This window comes from Alnus glutinosa, chromosome 2 (assembly GCF_958979055.1).
Source record: "Alnus glutinosa chromosome 2, dhAlnGlut1.1, whole genome shotgun sequence".
NCBI classification, from domain to species: Eukaryota; Viridiplantae; Streptophyta; class Magnoliopsida; order Fagales; family Betulaceae; genus Alnus; species Alnus glutinosa.
This window is the reverse complement of record NC_084887.1, coordinates 25,262,532-25,281,516: the sequence shown is the minus strand read 5'-3', so window position 1 is coordinate 25,281,516 and position 18,985 is coordinate 25,262,532. Positions and strand designations below refer to the sequence as shown.

Below are 18,985 nucleotides of genomic sequence, written 5' to 3'. Positions count from 1 at the left end.
GGCAGAAACCCACTGCTTTTTGCCAAGACCGTATAGAAGGGGCACTCGGAGACTTTATATATGAAGTCAAAAACGATAAACAACTTCTTCTTCTTCTTCTTTTTGGGGGGTGGTTGTATGGGATATTTTCTACTCTTGATATATAATAATTTCATAATAACTATGAGAAAGAGAAACAGCCGATTTCCCAACAACATGTGCTTGGAGATTGGCTTTCCTAGAGACACTACAACAGATCAAGAGAGAAAAGAGGCTAAAATAAAAATTAAAAAAAAAAAAAAAAAAAATTCCTCCATGATAGGAGTCTAGGAGAGAAGGCCCCAAAGAGGGGAGGATGGGATTTAATCAGCAAGAAAATTGGATTTAAATTTTCCTTGCTAATCTAAGAAAAATATATAGTAGATATATAATTATTTTACAACTCGTTGACAGTGTGATAATTTAATTGGAAGGTGTTAACAATTTTTTTTTTTTTTTTTTTTTTTTTGTGATGGATGTAATTTCAGTCGCGAACCAACACGATTTAACAAATTGTAAAAATTGCATTACTTTTTTTCCAATCTAAAACTTACTCTAATCCTATCCAACCGATAGAGAAGGCCCAAGCTAGAGATTTAAATTCTTACGACTTATAAGTAATATGGTAGGGGGTAAAGAGAAGAGAGAGAGAGAGATAGAGAGAGAGAGTTGATGTGTACTAATAGTTGCTTCATCTAGTGAGAGACGCTCTAACTTCTCTCTAGAAATATCCTCCCCTTTCGTTCTCTGCTGGTGCACCCTTCATAGGAGGGAAGCTCCCTCCCCTTCGTTTCTGTCATCCCTTCCCCCTCCCAACAACCACACAACCACCATTGATCAAATAAGTCTGAGAGCTCTCTCTCAGACCGCCGAGCTGGGCTTTGCACCGGAGGACCTCCATCATAGTTAGCTTTGCACCGGAGTTTTCTACCCCTTTTCCAGTTTGTTACTTACTTTCTGTTAGTTTGTAATTGGCTTCATTCCGTTGGACAAAATCACTTCTTTGTAATGATGCTTTTAAACAGGGTTCCGCTATTCAGAATGCTTCTAGAAGATTCTACAAGTCAGAAAAATCGGATCCCTTGCAGCCGTCCGGACGACGTGACATACCGTCTGGACGCCCAACTGTCCAAAGCATCATCCGTCCTGAAGATGAGAACTTTTCATCCAGACCGTCCTCTGTGTCAAGAAGCTTCGAACTGTTCTAGCTTGCATCCGTCCGGACGTTTCAGCAGCACGTCTGGATGACACTCAGTGTTCGACCAGCTACAGGATTTCTTTCCAAAACACCGATATGGGAAGATCGCTGCAACCGTCCGGACGATGTGAATTCCCATCCGGACGCGTTCATCCATAAGGCAAGTATCGCATTCAAAATTCAGACTTCCGGATGCCAATCTTCATGGTCCGTACGTGCGAGCTATTTATATGAAAATTGTGTGCATCAAATCAACCGTCCGGACGACCATTCCCTTGGTTCGGGGAATGGTCGTCCGGACACACGAAGCCTCAATATGAAAATTGCGTGCAGCTGAAATGCGACCGTCCGGACGACAAGGCAACATCGTTTGGACGCAGCTCAAATCAGGAAAGAATTTCAGCGAAATTTTGGAAAGCCGATCGTACAGTTGTCCGTCCGGACACCCTTTGACTACCGTCCGGACGGTGCCTAGGTTTTATCAAGCCAGACGCTCAGTTGAACCTGCAGCCTATAAATAGAGGTCCCTAGGCTTGATAACAGCAAGAATTCGGTATTGAATTCCTTAGTGCTTAGAGAGTTATATTATAAGGTTATTGTGCTGAGTCAGTCTCTCTAAAGCCATGCTATATGTGATGTTGCTGCGCTCATCTGAAGTCTATCTTAGGGGTTGGCCCTAAGGTAAATGATTCTATTGAAGACCCCTTCAGGTAGGAGACCTGGTTGGAAGGCGTTCGTGTTAAGTTACACGTTAGAGTGCAAGGTACGACCACTGCATCAAGGGTATGTGAGTGCTACTACTTTGTAACTAGTCTTGTCTTCTGAATAATGGATATCCTGGGTTTGGCTGCCCCGGAGTGGTTTTTCTCATATTGAGTTTCCACTTTGTTAACAAATTCTTGTGTCTTTTAAATTCCGCATTGACATTATTTTGTTAACACTTTGTGCACACACACACTTGCTTTATATTAGAAGTCAATTTAAATTTTTCACGTTCCTATAATCAACAGCGTCTCTTCGGCCTATCCCCCATCACCCACCATGTTTTGAGGATTTTTCGTTTGGTGTTTGGTTTAGGTTTTTTGGACTTAGATTTTCTCTCCTCCGTCCTCTCTCTCAAGATATGCTCCTTGACAATTTTTAACACAACCCACGAACCCGACACAAACATGACAAGAAAATATAGGGTTTGGATTTTGCATAATCGGGTTTGGGTCAACCCGATTATGACCAGATTCCATTTAAAAAAAAAATGAAAGTGAAATGTGAACGGAGAAGTGAGAACCCTAGCCGCATGCCTTTTGAGTTTTGGCCCTTTTCCTTTTCCTCATTTCTGCCTTCACAGAATCACAGCTTCACTTGTTCACCGTTCACGCAGCCGGTAGTAGCAGCCACGGCCCACAACGCCTCATCGACTTCAGCCTTCACAACGTTCACGCGGCGCCCTTCACGCTTTAGTTCACCAGTTCATGGGCATGGCTTGGATGCGATCGCAATGGGCTTCACAGTTCACGCTCATCTTCTTCAGACAAAGACGATCCTTCTTCTTCTTCGAACAAACCTTCTTCGGAGCTTCTTCAGCTTTGTGGGTTTAATTGGAGGGTTTGGTGTGAAGGACGCCAAGGAGACCGTGCAAGGGTGCGTCTCTGAGTTCATAAGCTTTATAACTAGCGAGTACGAGATCGATATTTATTTTTGGTTTTATTTTTAGTTTTCTTGTTTTATGGGTTTAATTGGAGGGTTTGAAGACTACATCGATCCACTCAAGATTTACCTGACCTGATACATGGAGGTAATTTTAAATCTTACCTATCTCTCTGCTTGTTTACTGAGAAAACGGGAAAAATGGAAAGTAAGAAAAAGAAAATTTGGTTTGATGTTTGTATTGTTGCCTATTCTTTCCCTGGCCCCAAACAATGAAATGCTTATCCTAAATCATCTTTCAGTTTCTTGGTTGTTTAGACATTTGATTTGTGATGTAAATTCTTCTTGTTTGATTTGATACTTGTGAGAATCAAAGTTCTTCTTCTTCAAAGCTTTTTCAGCTTCTTCAGTTCTTCTTCTTCGGACGATTTGGACAATTTACCTGGGTCGTGTTCGGGTAACTCTGTTAGCAATCGGGTCGTGTTCATGTTTAAGGATTCAACCCGATTAATAATCGGGTCGGGCTTGTGTTGGACCCGATTGTGTAATCGGGTCAATCGAGTAGACACGAACCCAACCCGAATTGCCAAGCCTATCGGCAACAGGTTCTCCGAAGACTCAGGAGTCCACCAGTGGTCTTCTTCATCTCCATCACCGCCTAGATGTCGGCGCGTGCTTCCCACGCTCCCTGAATGCTCTTCTTATCAACCAGCGCATGAAGCTCACGCCTGCATCCTCCTCTGCCTTCTGCTTTAGCCTCCGGCGGCTCCAATCGGTTTTGGTTCTCCCTGTTGTTGAGAGGCTGCCCTTGGGCGGCACGTGTTTCTCAAGCGCCTCCAGGAACGGCTCTCACCCAACTTCCCACCCAACCCGTACAATTGCTGTTGTTTGTGTTTTTTTTTTTTAAAAAAATAAGGGATAATTACACTTAACCCCCTCTGATTTATCCAAGGTGTGGCGATTTACCCCCCAATGTACCAAAATTGGTACATGACCCCCCCGAACTTGCCAACGTGTGGCAAAATTAACCTTCCGTCCAATCGACCGTTCGTTTGGACGGAAAATCGGTCACGTGCAAGTCACGTGACCGTTTAAGACAGAGACCCTCTCCAAGTCACGTGACTTGCACGTGACCGACTTTCCGTCCAAACGAACGGTCGATTGGACGGAAGGTTGATTTTGTCACACGTTGGCAAGTTCAGGGGGGTCATGTACCAATTTTGGTACATTGAGGGGGTAAATCGCCACACCGTGGATAAATCAGGGGGGTTAAGTGTAATTATCCCAAAAATTAAAAATTAAAAAATAAATAAAATTATGTATTTATGGGTTTTTTGTTGCACCCCTCTCCCCATGTTCACCCCTGTTTTTGTGTTTGAGTCCTTATGACTCAATACACTTATCAAATTACCTTTAATAGTAACCCTACTTTGTGGCATCCGTGCCTCGAGTCAAATGGCCTACATGTTCGAAAGCATTGCCCCTGCGTACTTACGTTCATAGTTTAAATTTTGAGTTGCTCAAGCCCTCCTGTGTTTGTGCTTTTTATTTATTGTTGTAATTGATTTTTGTTGTATCTTTTTGTTTTTAAAAAAGATGCTTCATTAAATGGTGTCATTATTATTATTGGAACCATTGTAATGGCATAATAACATAATAATGAACACAAAAAGAGATAAAAATTAACTTTAATTTACCTTATCAAAGATTCCATAGGCCAATAACAATGATTTGTATCCACCGATATAAGCCCTTTTGATTTGAAATAGGAACGTTAAGTTATTTGGAAACTTTTGATTACTTTGGTCTCCATTTAACTTTTGGGTTAATTGCACTATTGATTTTTTGAATTGGCCTAAATTATAAATCACTCAATGTAGTATAAAAAGTTTATGGAGAATATTTGTGGTAAACTATAACTACAAATCACTCATTGTACCCATTTTCCATCCACCAAGCTAACAAATTCCATTAGTTTGCCACGTCATACCCGACAGAAAATCGACACGTGTCCATTACAATTAAAAAAAAATTATTAAAAATATAAAACTTAAAAATTATTATTGGGTGACTGCCGGTTGGGCAACCACCCTTTTGGGGGTGGCGCGCGGCCACTTTCGCAACCACCCCTTAACTATTTTTTATATATATATATATATAATTTTTAAGTTTTATTTATTAATATTTTTAATATATTTTTTTAATTGTAATGGACACGTGTCGATTTCCTATTGGGTGTGACGTGACAAACTAATGCAATCTGTTAGCTTGGTAGATGGAAAATAGGTTCATGGAGTGTTTCGTAATTATAGTTTAATTACCACAAAGACCATCTATGAACTTTTTGTATCACAGTGAGTGATTTGTAATTTAGGTCAACTCTAAGGACCAATGGTGCAATTACCCCTTAACTTTTTTACTTTACATTCTTTAGAGAGTTGAGACTCGAAACACACATATTTGTAAGATGAAAAAAAAAAAAAAAAAAAAAGAAAGAAAGAAAGAAAGAAAGAAAGAGAAGAAGAAAAGAAAGAAAGAGAAAAGAGAAAGTTTGAAGGAAGTCCATATATATATATATAAAGCAATGACTTACAATTATTGCTTATTTTTTAGGAATTTTTAGATTTCGAATGTAAGACTCTAATGATTTTGGTCAATAAAATGCTTGATGTTAATGGATCTCTCCTCGCTTTCTTCCTTTTCCTTTCCTCATTTTCTTCCTTTTTTTTTTAATTATTTTTTATTTTAGGAAATCTGCATACTGTAATATACAATATTCAAGACACGACTACTTAAGCCCATTTCTACGTTGGACTAAAAACTTAATTTTGGCATTATCTTAAACGTGTTTACGACTTTTAAGTAAGGTATACATGCATTATCTTTCTATTAATTATCTTAACCACGTTTATTTCAAAATATGCTGAAACTAAAAGTTGGTTCGAGTACTATTTGTTTATGTCAATATTCTAGATACTTCTAATTAAGTTTACAACATTATAAATGGTTGGAGAAACTAATTCATTTACCTCCTAGAAGTTTTATCATTTTTAATTTTTTGTAATTTCACTCATTTTGTTAGGGTTTGAGGCTAAATCAAATGGTCAAAGGGTAAAATAACTCTTATGCCCTTGTAAACTTTATAAAATTAAAAAATTACATTTAAATAATGGTTCATATTGTCACATTCATTGTAATCATGAAGGTCTACTTCATATATGCAATCGAGCTTAATTTAAAGCTAGCGTTAGGCAATAACCAACCATTAATTATATGAACTTCTTAAAGAAAGACAAAGAACTATGTTTGAAATTTAAATAAAGGGATAAAAAGGGTAAAAGTGAGAGAGGCAATTACATACAAAAAAATCATTTGAAGAGAAAGAATGGATGAATAGGAAAGGGGAAGAAATTAAGCCTCGGTGGAGAGGGGGAGAGGAAGTGAACTCATTTAGTATGAGTAAGAAGAAAAATACACTATTCTTTGGGAGATTGACATAGTGAGAAGTCTTTCAGTGAAACCATAATATAACATGTTGGGACACCACTAAACCTAAAAGCTTAAGTCTATATGTTTATGCCCAACTATACTATATCAATCATTCACAGTTGTGACATCTTTCTAATGTAGAACTCAATCTTTTTACACTTACAAATGTATATTAAAAAACTTCTCATTCACATATGAGTCAACTACCACATTGTTACTCCCTCTCAAACGAAAGTTTTTATTACTCTTATGGGCATCTCCGTGATCACTTGTGTGCTATAGGGGTTTGCATGCGGCATGCACCTTTACGTTTACTCCATAGATTATTGTTTGTGTTTGCGCCATACCTTTGCCCTCTACTCCGAGGACCATTGTCCATGCTCATACATTGCACCTTTATTCGTACAACTATAATGACTTTTTTGTGCCTGTGCCACTCCATCATACCACACGTCATTGTTGGCTTTGATACCCTTTCTTAGGATTGTTGGGAAACAAAGCAGAATAAATAATCAATAACGAAGCACAAACACACATACGCATACACAATAACACAATAATTTGCTTGTTACGCCTAAACTTTGGACTATGTCCACAAAATTGTTGCATTTTTCACTATGAAAATAAAAGAATACAGGTTACGTTAATCACTCATTGAAGAGTTTAGCTAATGATGAAAAAATATTTGTCATCCATCCTATTCACCAATCACTAGGACTAGTGCTACAAACTCGTAGGTCAAAAGTAGAAATTGCCATCCTATAAAATTGTCGCAAACTCGTCGAGCCACTATCGCGTGAAATTTTGTCCACTACTTGTCCAGTGCTCGCTCGAGCCACTGTAATCTCCTACTTGGAGAGATGATCTCACCATGGTACTAAACTCCACACATCTCCACGACATAACAAGCAATGCAACAACTCTGTCATCTATCCTCAACCTTGAAGACCAACTGAAGTTGAACAAAGCTTCAACTTCTCAATGGTAACCGTTTTGGTCGGCATATTTGCAAGATTGTCTCGTGTGAATCTTTTCCAAAGTGAACTATCCATCCTCCAAGAGTGAGCGAATGAAGCTGTACTACTTGTTGTCCATTGTCTATGTGCTTAGTCCTTGAATGAAAGGTTGAGTTATTTGCAATACGGATTGCATTATGGTTGTCACTGAATAGCCTGCAATGATTCTGCACCATACTTAATGTTGGTACAGTTTTGGGTATGGTGACGTGTCGCCTTATGATTCGTCTTGCTTCTCTTCGTCCTCCTTGCCTCTCTTTAGATCTGCAAAAATAACAAACGACTAGTCGGGGGCACCGACTACACCCACTCCGATGACTAAATCAGTACAAACTTTATGACCTTTTTGGGAGAACTCAAAATCTCAGAGCCTAGAGAGAGAACGTATTTTCATACCTGTTATGATCTCCTTATTTATAGACTTGTAGGAGTCTCTGAAGTATATCTAAAATTGGAGTCTTAGCCATAGATCGTGCAAATTTTTATCTTATCTTTAATAAGTTTGAATTGAGTAGGACTCTTCCTTTTTCAAATGAACTCCACGTTGATAGGGATTTGTTATCCTTTAAACTTGGGATACAGACTTGTTCCCCCCAAATCTTGGGATTTGGTATCCTAACAGAACCTCCATAAATCTTGGTAATAAAATCTTATTAGTTAACAAATGCTTACTCGCTGAAGGTGAGGAGATTATCTTACAGTGCACGCACTGACCACAACTCCGAGGTAGGAACATCCGAGACATGTTGACTCTGTACAGACTAGGAGATCTTGGTTTATTCCGCACTCTGCGGGGTCCTGAGTTCCGAAGTATCTAGTTGATCATAATCCAAAGCGTTTCGAGTACCGAACTAGTTTATCCATAACAAGGATTGACAAACATCCGAGGTACCCACAAATGTGTTATGATCGAGGTGACCTGGTATGGTTTGGATTGAGCCGAACCTATTAGGTCAGATAGGGTCAGTCCAGCTCGAGTACACGCTTTAAAACTGGAGTCGAATAAAAGGCCACGTGGCTTCGGAGCTAATTATTTTCCCAACACTTAGCTCTTTCAAGAGACCCTTCAACCACGCTATTTCCTTGTACGCTTGTGTAGTTGTAACATACTCGGTCTTTGTCGTAGAGATGGTTGCCATCTTCTGCAACTAAGAGACCCAACTGACCACCACACTACCCAATGTAAACACATATCTTGTAGTGCTATTCTTGTTGTCAATTTCTCCTACCAAATCTAAATCAACATAACCCCGCAAGTATATATATATATATTTCAGACTTTCCTTAGATGCTGCAATTCCAATATATACGGTCCATGTCTGAGGTGTAGTGAGCGTGAAGAGCAAGACAATGGAAAGCTTGCTGTTTTGAGCTTTGGTAAGTTGCCTTTAATAGAAGATATGCATGAGTGATTGGCTGCATGATTGTGTTTGACTGAATGACGAGCATGATATGCGGCTGTGAAGGATGAATCCTGATTTGATCTTGTATGATCGGCTGGATTATCTGCAATCGATATAGTTGTAGTGACAACTGTATCACGAGGTGTAGCATGAGGCTTAACATCCCCCCGCAAGCTGACAGGGGACGGAGTCACAGTCAGCTTGGACTGAAGAAAGAGGAACTGAGCAGTGGAGAGGCCTTTGGTAAAGATATCGGCAATTTGATCCGCAGTGGAGATAAAAGAGATGGAAATATCTTTATTGAGGACTTTTTCACGGACAAAGTGGTAGTCCACCTCAATGTACTTCGTGCGCGCATGATAAACCGGATTGGAGGCGAGAGCAAGGGCGGAGACATTATCACACCACACCACATGAGGAAAAGGCAGGGGAACCCGGAGCTCGCGAAGTAGCATACGAAGCCAAAAGAGTTCAGCAGTAACAATAGCCAAGGAGCGGTATTCGGCTTCAGTACTTGAACGGGACACAACGGGCTGCTTCTTGGCACTCCAAGAAATAAGACAATCACCGAGATAAACAGCAAAACCAGATGTTGATTGTCGGTCATCAACGCTGCCAGCCCAGTCGGAGTCACAGAATGTATTCAGTTAAAGACTAGTTTTGGCGTAGGTGAGGCCATGTGTCATGGACTGCTTGAGGAACCGAAGTACACGCTTGACAGCCAACCAATGTGTGGAAGTGGGATGATGGAGGTGCTGACAAAGTTGGTTGACGGAGTGGGCAATGTCCAGGCGTGTAAGTGTACAGTATTGAAGAGCCCCAACCACGCTGCGGAACTCAGAAGCATCATGTAGAACTTCCCCATCATACCTGGACAGTTTGGAACCAGCAGCACACGGGGAAGAGACAGGTTTAGCAGCTGCCATGTTGGTCCGGTGAAGCAGATCAGCCACATACTTGGATTGACACAAGTGTAAGCCAGCGTCTGTGTGGTGAACTTGAATACCAAGGAAATAATGAAGAGGCCCAAGTCTTTAACAGGGAATTCATGTTGTAGCTGGCTGATCAGAGCATCTATAAGGTGTGGATGTGTTCCTGTTACAATAATGTCATCGACATAAAGTAATAGATACAGTTGGATAGGACCAAGCAGAAAAATAAACAGGGAAGTATCAACCCTTGAAACAGTGAAACCAAGTTCTAAGAGAAAAGTAGACAGCCAAGTATACCAAGCCCGGGGCGCCTATTTTAACCCATAGATTGCTTTATGAAGTTTGCACACGAAGTCAGGGAGTTGTGGATCAACAAAGCCACGTGGCTGCTCCATGTAAACTTCATCAGTCAAGGAACCATGGAGAAATGCATTCGACACATCAAGTTGGCGGATAGGCCACACAAAGTGCAAGGCTAAAGCAAGTATAAGGCAAATAGTTGTTGGTTTAATGACTGGGCTAAAAGTTTCAGTGTAGTCGAGGCCTGATTGCTGCTCAAATCCCTTAGCCACCAGCCGAGTTTTAAAACGGTCCACATAACCATCAGCATGGCGTTTAACCTTATAAATCCATTTGTTGTGGATGACATGTCTATGGGGAGGGCGTGGACAGAGGGTCCACGTAAGGTTGGAGACAAAAGCCTCAAATTTAGCTCGCATGGCTACCTGCCACTTGGGATCAGTGGCAACCTTACTATAGCAAGTGGGTTCAAGATCAAGGAGGGCCGATTGAAAAGCAAGAAGGGGGTATTTAGTATGAAAAAGCTTAAAGCCAGGGAACTGTTTAGGTTTAAGAGAGCTTGTATAAGAGCAGGTAGTTATGGTGGGAAGAGGAGGAGCAATAGGTTGTGGTGCAGGAGGGGCTGTGGGTGGAGGGACAAGCGGTGGGACAACAGAGGGAGGGGCACAAGGTGTTGCAAGCTGGGGGCAGATTAGGGGGTTCCACAGCAGGGGAATCAGGGAGAGCAGGTTCTAAGGGGTGAACAATAGTAGGGGTGCAAGTGTCAGGGTGAGGTAAGACTACAGAAGAGAGGGAGGGAGCAGCGAGAGGCTGTGATGCAGCTTGGGAAGCGGGAGATACAGCCTGCGGCTGAGAGATGGAAAGTGTAGTGGGGACCGAAAAAGATACAGGAGCTGCAGGAGAGACCAAAGATGAGGAAAGAGGAAAATAAGAGATGGTAGAATTACCTGGGGCAGCCAACTGGGAGGGCAGTAGCGAGGTGGCATGATCCTGAGCTGGAAAGTTATCCTCATCAAAGATCACATGGCGAGAGAGATAAGCCTTATTGGTGACAGGATCAAGACACTTATAACCAGCATACTGATAACCTAGAAAGATGCAGGGCTTAGAGTGATATTCAAGCTTGTGATGGCCATAAGGACGCAACAAGGGGTAACAAAGGCACCCAAACACTCGAAGTCGTTGGTAGTCAAGAACCTTGTTGTATAATTTCTCATATGGGGAGATATGGTCGAGGGTAGCATTAGAGAGCCGGTTAATGGTGTAGGTGGCAGTGAGAAAGGAGTTAACCCAGTATTTATAAGAGAGGTGAGAATGAGCTAAGAGTATGAGGCCAGTTTCCTATATATGCCTCAATTTTCTTTCGGCAAGGCCATTTTTGGGTGAAGTGTAAGGACAACTTTTTCTGTGGACAATGCCATGTTGGTTAAGAAGGGATTGGAACTGATGAGAGGTGAACTCACCCCCACCATTTGATTGGAATTGCTTGATAGTGGTGGAGAATTGGTTTTCCACAAGAGCCTTAAATTGAATGAAAGCTGAGTAGGTGTCGGATTTGTTTTGAAGTGGATAAATCCAGGAGAACCGAGAGTAATCATCGACAAACAGTACATAGTACTTGTAACCACTTACTGATGAGATGGGGGAGGTCCAGAGATCATAATGAATTAGAGACAGAGGAGAGTTTGAGACACGTGTAGAAGGTTGAAAAGGTAGTTTCTTTGCTTTGCCCAATTGACAAGAAGCACACACATGAGTTTTATTAAATTGTAAATCAGTAACATGTAGCTTATTATTCTGCACCACTCTAGTTACAACCTTAGTGGATGGATGCCCTAGTCTAAAGTGCCATACAAGAGGGGTGGTTTTTATTCCTAACATTGCTGTAAAGGCCTTGCTACCTCTGTGGGACTTCTTGCCAAGCTGTAGTGGATACATGTCATTCTCACTCTTCCCTTCCAGCAGGAGTGCCTGAGTCTGCAGATCAAATACATAGTAATGAGATGCGGTTAAAATGAAGTAGCAATGATTATCTAGACAAAAACGTTGTATGGAAATCATCCAAACTTGTTGTTTTGTCTCGGGTCATCATAGAAAATGCGGTAATGAAGCTATTGAAAGATGGATTCAAACCATTGATGAGATAAGTAATTAAATCCTCATCTGGAATAGGCTTACCAGTAGCAGCCAATTGGTCAAAAAATTCTTTTGCAGCGATCACGTAATCTGAGCAGGTCTTGGAGCCTTGATGAAGACTTTGCAGTTGCTTCTTGAGGTTAGCAATCCGGGATTTGGACTGATTAGCAAGGGCTGACCAAACTTGCCGGGAAGTGTCAAGTCCATAAATGGTAGACAACACCTTCTTGTATAAGGTGATATTGATCCAACTTAGGATCGTCTGATCTTTCCTCTGCCACATAGTGAATTCAGGATTAATGACCTGTGTATTATCAGCAGTAGTCAAAAACTTGGGAGGGCATGGTTCGGATCTATCAATGATCCCCATGGAGTCTTTGCTACGCAGGATGGGAAGGAACTGGGTAAGCCAACTAAGATAGTTGGGTCCTTCAAGTTTTTCATGGGAGGTGAGGTTTGGTGTAGGCATGGTTGGTATTGCAGTCGGAACGGGTGTAGTGGGAATGGCTACAGTAGGTGTAGCATCAGAGGAAGAAGATGCCATTTCAGATGAAGAGAGGTGCGGAAGGTTACAGGATCTAAGTTGGGCGTGAGCCTGGTTAAGCTCTGATACCATGAAAGGATTTTTGAATACTGAAAATGTGTTTCACACTTTTATTGAATGAGTTACATGATCTTATATACTAGTTGTACATACTGCTATACAAGGTAATATCTTTTAGAATAGAAAACAAATTATACTGGACTAAGTCTAGAAGGAAAGTCTATTTCAGACTTTCCTTAGATGCTGCAATTCCAATATATACGGTCCATGTCTGAGGTGCAGTGAGCGTGAAGAGCAAGACAATGGAAAGCTTGCTGTTTTGAGCTTTGGTAAGTTGCCTTTAATAGAAGATATGCATGAGTGATTGGCTGCATGATTGTGTTTGACTGAATGACGAGCATGATATGCGGCTGTGAAGGATGAATCCTGATTTGATCTTGTATGATCGGCTGGATTATCTGCAATCGATACAGCTGTAGTGATAGCTGTATCACGAGGTGTAGCAGAGGCTTAACACAAAATTATTGTATTCCCTTTTGCAAAACTTATTGTTCAAGTGAAATGCAATATTTGTCTAAGAGACAGATTTACATTCGCCTTACTGTCCAGTGCTTTTTTCTATACACTTTTATTTTCTGCTTTCTTCAATTTTCTGTAGTTCCACATCTTTATATTTCCAACATATGGCACTCTAGCCATGTAGTTACACTGTTTCACGGTGGCTGCAGCTTGCTCCTTCAAAATTCTGAAGTGGCTTTAGGGGCGTGCTAATTGGTTTAGCACCTTACATGTTGAACCTCCTTAGACCTTGTCAATATACTGAGCCAATATACTGAGCATGTGATAATTGATCACTTCAACTTTATGCATGTTCACCATGTGACCATGTCCGTTCTAATTAGCATACCTAGGATTTATTTTGTAGGCCCCAAATCCTTCATGGCAGAGCTGTAGCAATGGAACTTCTAGCAACGATGCAAAAATAAAACCTCTCTCTAGCGACGACAATTTTAAGCCGTCCGCTAAAACCAAGTTATTATATTTTTTGGCAACAAAAGTTATTTGATCGCTACAACGACTCGTCACGAATATCACGAGAATTACAATGAGAATATCCATTAAAAGTGACTAAATTAATCTTTGCTAAATTTGTAGGTTTTTGCAATGAATATTGTCAGAGAAAATATAAACATTTAAATATATGCAACGATAAAGCTTGCCCCTAATTGTGAGCCTTTGCCACCAAAATAGCTTGTCACTAATATTTGACCTATTGCAATGACTACTTGCTCAAGTGTACTGGTTTTAGTGACGATGGTTTAGCATAAATAGGATGATATTATGGTTGCAGAAGAAATCCCTTTTGAGAAGACTCTTTGCATCCTCGAGAATAGTTCTAAGTCAATACAATATTTTTTATGAATGGGCAACAAGTTGATTCGGTGGCTAGAAGTTTTTGACACGACTTTTTGAGGTTATACAACGATTTTCGCCGTCACAATATATAAGGCATTTTTTTTTTGTAGTGGTTAAAAAAAAAAATGAAAGAGGAAATTTACGAGACGATGAACAAAAGGATAGGTTATAGAAAGAGATGGAGTCTAGATTCTTTCGTATTGCATGGTAAATTACCTTAAAGGCCATAAAATATATGAGAAGGGTTGACTTTATAAGAATTTTTACCGTCAATTGTCATAATTTTGTGACAACAAAAAGAAATAACTAGATTTGAAAACAGAAGAAGTTGATCTTGTGGAATTTTGCTGGATGCATGTATTACGTACATATGAATGGTAGGGGCAATAGAAATTAGGGGAAATAAGATTTAAGAAATAATATGATTAACTAATAATTACAAGTAAATGCAATCAAGCGAAAAGGCAATTGGAAAATATTTATATCTTGAAGAGAATACGAGCATAATCAAATTATGCTCCGTTTGTTTTGGTGTAAAATAGTTTTAGGGAAGTCATTTTTCAGAAGAATATTTTTCGTCGAAATCATTTTTCGGTGTTTGGCGCGTACGAAAAATTACAAATATTTTTTATATTTTAATTTAATCATATTAATTAAAAAAAATAAATTTTATTTCCAAAATAAAAAATGTTAATATAAAATAATATAAAAATATTTTTTTAATATTTGGCAGATACAAATTCCGGCAAAGTTGCCGGAATCTGGCCATTTTTGCTGGAATCCGGCAGAAAACGACCGGATCTTGGCCAGTTGACCGGAAACCCGCCGTCCTGGCCGGGGGTCCGGCCGTTCTAGCCAGATCTAGGCCGGATCCGGCCAGAACAGCCTGATCCGTCCAAGATCCCGGCCGCTCCAGCCAGTCTGGCCTGAATCTAGCACAATATCTCCGGAATCCGGCGATGTATGCCGGATTTCGCCAGATTCCGGCACCGATTGAAGTCGGAATCTGGCTTGTCGAAATCCGACAATATTCAATTGCTTGAATGTAAAAGTCGACTGCGTTGTTTAAAAAAGAGTCGATTGCATCTACCATCTACGGAAAATGATTTACGCTTTTAAAAAGCGTAAATCATTTTCTAAAATTTATTAAGCATTTTTGGTCAAACGGAAATCATTTTTCGGTTGACCATTATTTTCGCCCCTACTAAACACCGAAAAATATCAAAATTATTTTCTAAAAATCATTTTACGCCGAAACAAACGGAGCAATAAGGAAAAACATTTTAGAACCCTCCAGTGCTTTTTCATAGTTGTTTGGCCTCAGTTCTCAATTAGGCCAATTTTAATATTCTAGTTTATAATGATTTTAAATGTAAGACTAACTATTTTTCCCTCAAATAAAAAACAAAAATGATGTACAAATAAGCACCTTTATAAGTACACAAAATAGCCCTACTTTTTCGGTTTTCCGTCATTTAAAAATAAAATAAAAAAAGTAGGAAGCCATTGGGCTCAAGTACTGTGCTTTTTGATGATTGGACCTAACCCGACGTTCGAGGTCTTGTATGCTAGCTAACCTGATCAGAAGACAGGCTATTAGGCATAACTTTCCATGCATGATGATTGATGATCACAAATGTCTTGCATCTAGAAGGAGGGTGGGGAGCATAAAGCTACCGTACGTGTTCTATGTTCTTTCCCTGAATCCGTGAATAAAGCTTTTAAATGCATAAAGAAAATGTCTAAAATTCGCTATGATTCTAGCCGAATGCATTGGGTTGTGTTTAATGCCCTATTTAATAAACAGTTTAAAACGTGAAAGGCACATTGGATCCGTTGGCTCAACCACGCCAAAACTGACATACATAGATTAGACATGTATGTAAACCTATTCTAATTCGAGAGATCTATTATATATATATATATAGAGAGAGAGAGGGACCCCAGCTGCTAGACATAAAAACGGCTACGTTTTGACGCCATGTAAATCAATTGAGCCCAAATGCGCGCAGTGCCAGTCTGTGACTGATTGACCCCGGCCACCCAAATCTATGCAAAAACAATAGAAAAACCTATGACTTTCGTGGTTGAATAGGATAGCTTTAAAATCCTTAAAATAAAACATCGGACGCACATGAGCTGAAGCTGGTGGGCCACTAGGTTTTCCAATATCTTCCACACAAAAAAATTACATAAAATAAAGATTAAAGAGAGAGAAAGGGAGATGGAGCCATATATGGAATGATGGGAGGGTGTGTTTGATGGGGTTGGAAGATGCTTTGGGGCGGATAATATTGGAACCCTTCAAGGCTTCATCTGTGACATGACAAAATGTGATTGGTCCATAGCGCATGCTTCGTTGTGGCTTCACTATAGAGGATCAAAATCAGAGGATAAACTAAACAGAGAAGATAAGGGGGACAGCATTTAGAGCCCAACCCCTTGACTTCTTCACCAACTGTACAAAACCATGAAGTGGGGTGATGACAGGTAGAAGCTAATCTCATATCCAAACAAAAAAAAAAAGTTTCTCCTTCTCCTTCTCCTTCTCTCTCTACAACATTTTAATGAGAAAATAACGCAGAACAGTTACAGCTTAAACCTCTTTCCACGAAACTCCTATGAAACAGAGAAACTCATAATCTTTATCAGGAATATTAAATAAAAATAAAACCGAATTAAATTCTCTCTTTTCTCCATTAATGGGTTGCAACATGGTATAATTCACAGAATTGAAAAAGCTCTCAAACAAACAAGTAAACAATGAAGCAAATAGGAAGAAATTAATCAATAAATAATTTCTCTAAATCCAAAAGAACCCATTGTATCAAAATCCAAAAAAATTATCTAAATATTTCCGGCCAGGTCCAATGAATATGTACAAAGGAAAGAAAAGCAAGGCATGAAAATTTTACCTCGATCTAAATTGTTTCAAGAACTTTAAAACTTACGCTGCATTGGACACAGTTGAGAGCGCAACCTGGCTAACTTCATCTTCGTCTTCCGGAGCCGGTAAGTTAAGATCTATCAAATTGTCTCCGTGCCTAGCAGAACTTCTAGCGTCGCCTACGTTGGAGAAGTGTACCTTCTTGTGTCCACCCAGAGCTTGACCAGACTCAAACACTTTGAAACAAAATGGGCATTCATAGACTCTCTTATCAACGACAACCTTACCTTCTCCGACGACGACATGTTGTTCAAGGTTATTGTTTTTCTTGTGGCTTGCTCTATGGCCGCCAAGAGCCTGATAAGATCGAAACACTTTCCTGCACGTCTCACACCTGAACTTCGTTCGCGTGCGAATCTGGTATAGCGAGTAATCATCCTCACCTTCTTCCGGATGAACTTTTTCTTTACCTTTTGTCCATTTATCTCTAGAAAGCATTAGAAGACACATAGCCACGTCTTCTTCAGGAAAAGCATCGGAGACTGAACTCACCGGTTCGGATTCGGGTAGCGGGTCGGCGAGTGGTACGATGGGTTTACGTCGCCGTTTGGATCTTCTGCGAGTCAGACTTTGAGAGTGAGAATCGTTCTCGCTTTCCCCGTCGGAGTTTTCCGCGAGAGAGAGCTCGCCGTTGACGGATCGGTAGAACTGCATGGGGTTGTTTATGGAGTGAAAGATGAGAGAGGAGGACGAGGATGGAGATGGCTGAGTTGACTCGGGGGCGGCGGCGGCGGCGGGGGGCGAGTTGTCATGCTGTTGTGACGGCTTTGGAGGGATCGGATGCTTGGCCAGATGAGATCTCATGTGGCCACCCATGGCTTTGCCGTTGGCAAAGCGCCTGTTGCAGATCTTGCAGATTCTGTGCTTTTCCATGGCTTGAAAAACTGTCTCTCTCTGTCCCTCGCTCTAAGCCTCGAAGAGAGCAAGTAGAGTGAGGGAACTTAAAAGGAGTAGGTGACAAGCATTCCTTAAGCAAAAGGTCGCAAAACCAGAAGGTCCAGAATGAATGTGACAAAAGTTAAGGTGTTCTTTAGAGGATTTTGGTCGACGTTATGAATTAGAGTCTGGACCATTGGATGTCTTTTGATTATTATATGATAGATGATCAGAGGGCAATCCTATGCACTCTCACTCAGATAAAAATAAAAGTCACTACTATGGAAGGAGTTGTGCAAATATCGGTGTATCTCAGCGTACGTAATCTGTAAGTTCAAAAAGGAAAATATTTTGGGTCTTTTCTTTTAATATTTGCTGAAGAGACTCAACAAACTCTATTCCTTGTATATTTTTTTTCATCACTTTTTGTAAATCAATTATTAAATTTCTAGGATCAAATAAAAAAAAAAAATCATTTCTCTTTGCAAAAATAGAAAACAGGCAAAAATGTGTTACGAAACACATTAAAAACTGTTCTTAGATAATTATTCTTAAAAATGACATGTTTTCAGAAAACATCAAAGAGATCGATATTCCTGAAATTGTTTATATTTTTCAAATTTAAAAGAATATTATTGAAAATATCATATTTATAATTTGTCTTTTTATTTTTAAAAACGCTGGAAACTATTTAACAAAAAATAAAAAAACACACCCAACCAGTCTTTTTTTTTTTTCTTCTTTTTTTTGGAGTGCTTTACCTTTTTTTTTTTTTTTTTTCCCTGCTAATTATTCGATCTTTTGGTTCATATTCCAGCTTGCATGACAAGAATGGAGTTTTGTTTAACAGAATTTTCACCTTTTCATATGGCCTATACAAACGGTATCCTAAAATCTCGATTTTTGGATTGATTTTTCCCTCTTAATTAACTATAATTGTAAATGTCTAAATAAAAATTCTTGAGTTATCCTACGTACGTTCAAATGGTAGCTTGTAAAATGCGCGCACTGGATATGCCTAGTAATTGAAAAAGAGATCAGAATGTAAGCCCACAAGGCCACAATG

At 39.9% G+C, this 18,985-nt stretch overlaps 1 protein-coding gene across 1 annotated transcript; it reads right to left on the bottom strand.

Moving 5' to 3' along the window:
- Nucleotides 1-16,867: 16,867 nt before the first annotated feature.
- Nucleotides 16,868-18,071, bottom strand: LOC133861320 (zinc finger protein ZAT4-like). The gene has a single exon (XM_062297074.1). The coding sequence runs from the start codon at nt 17,914-17,916 to the stop codon at nt 17,044-17,046; it is 873 nt and encodes a 290-aa protein (XP_062153058.1). The 5' UTR covers nt 17,917-18,071; the 3' UTR covers nt 16,868-17,043.
- Nucleotides 18,072-18,985: the final 914 nt, after the last annotated feature.

Excerpts from the sequence above, each read along its gene's own strand:
- LOC133861320 (XM_062297074.1), bottom strand. The coding sequence starts at position 17,916 with ATGGAAAAGCACAGAATCTGCAAGATCTGCAACAGGCGCTTTGCCAAC.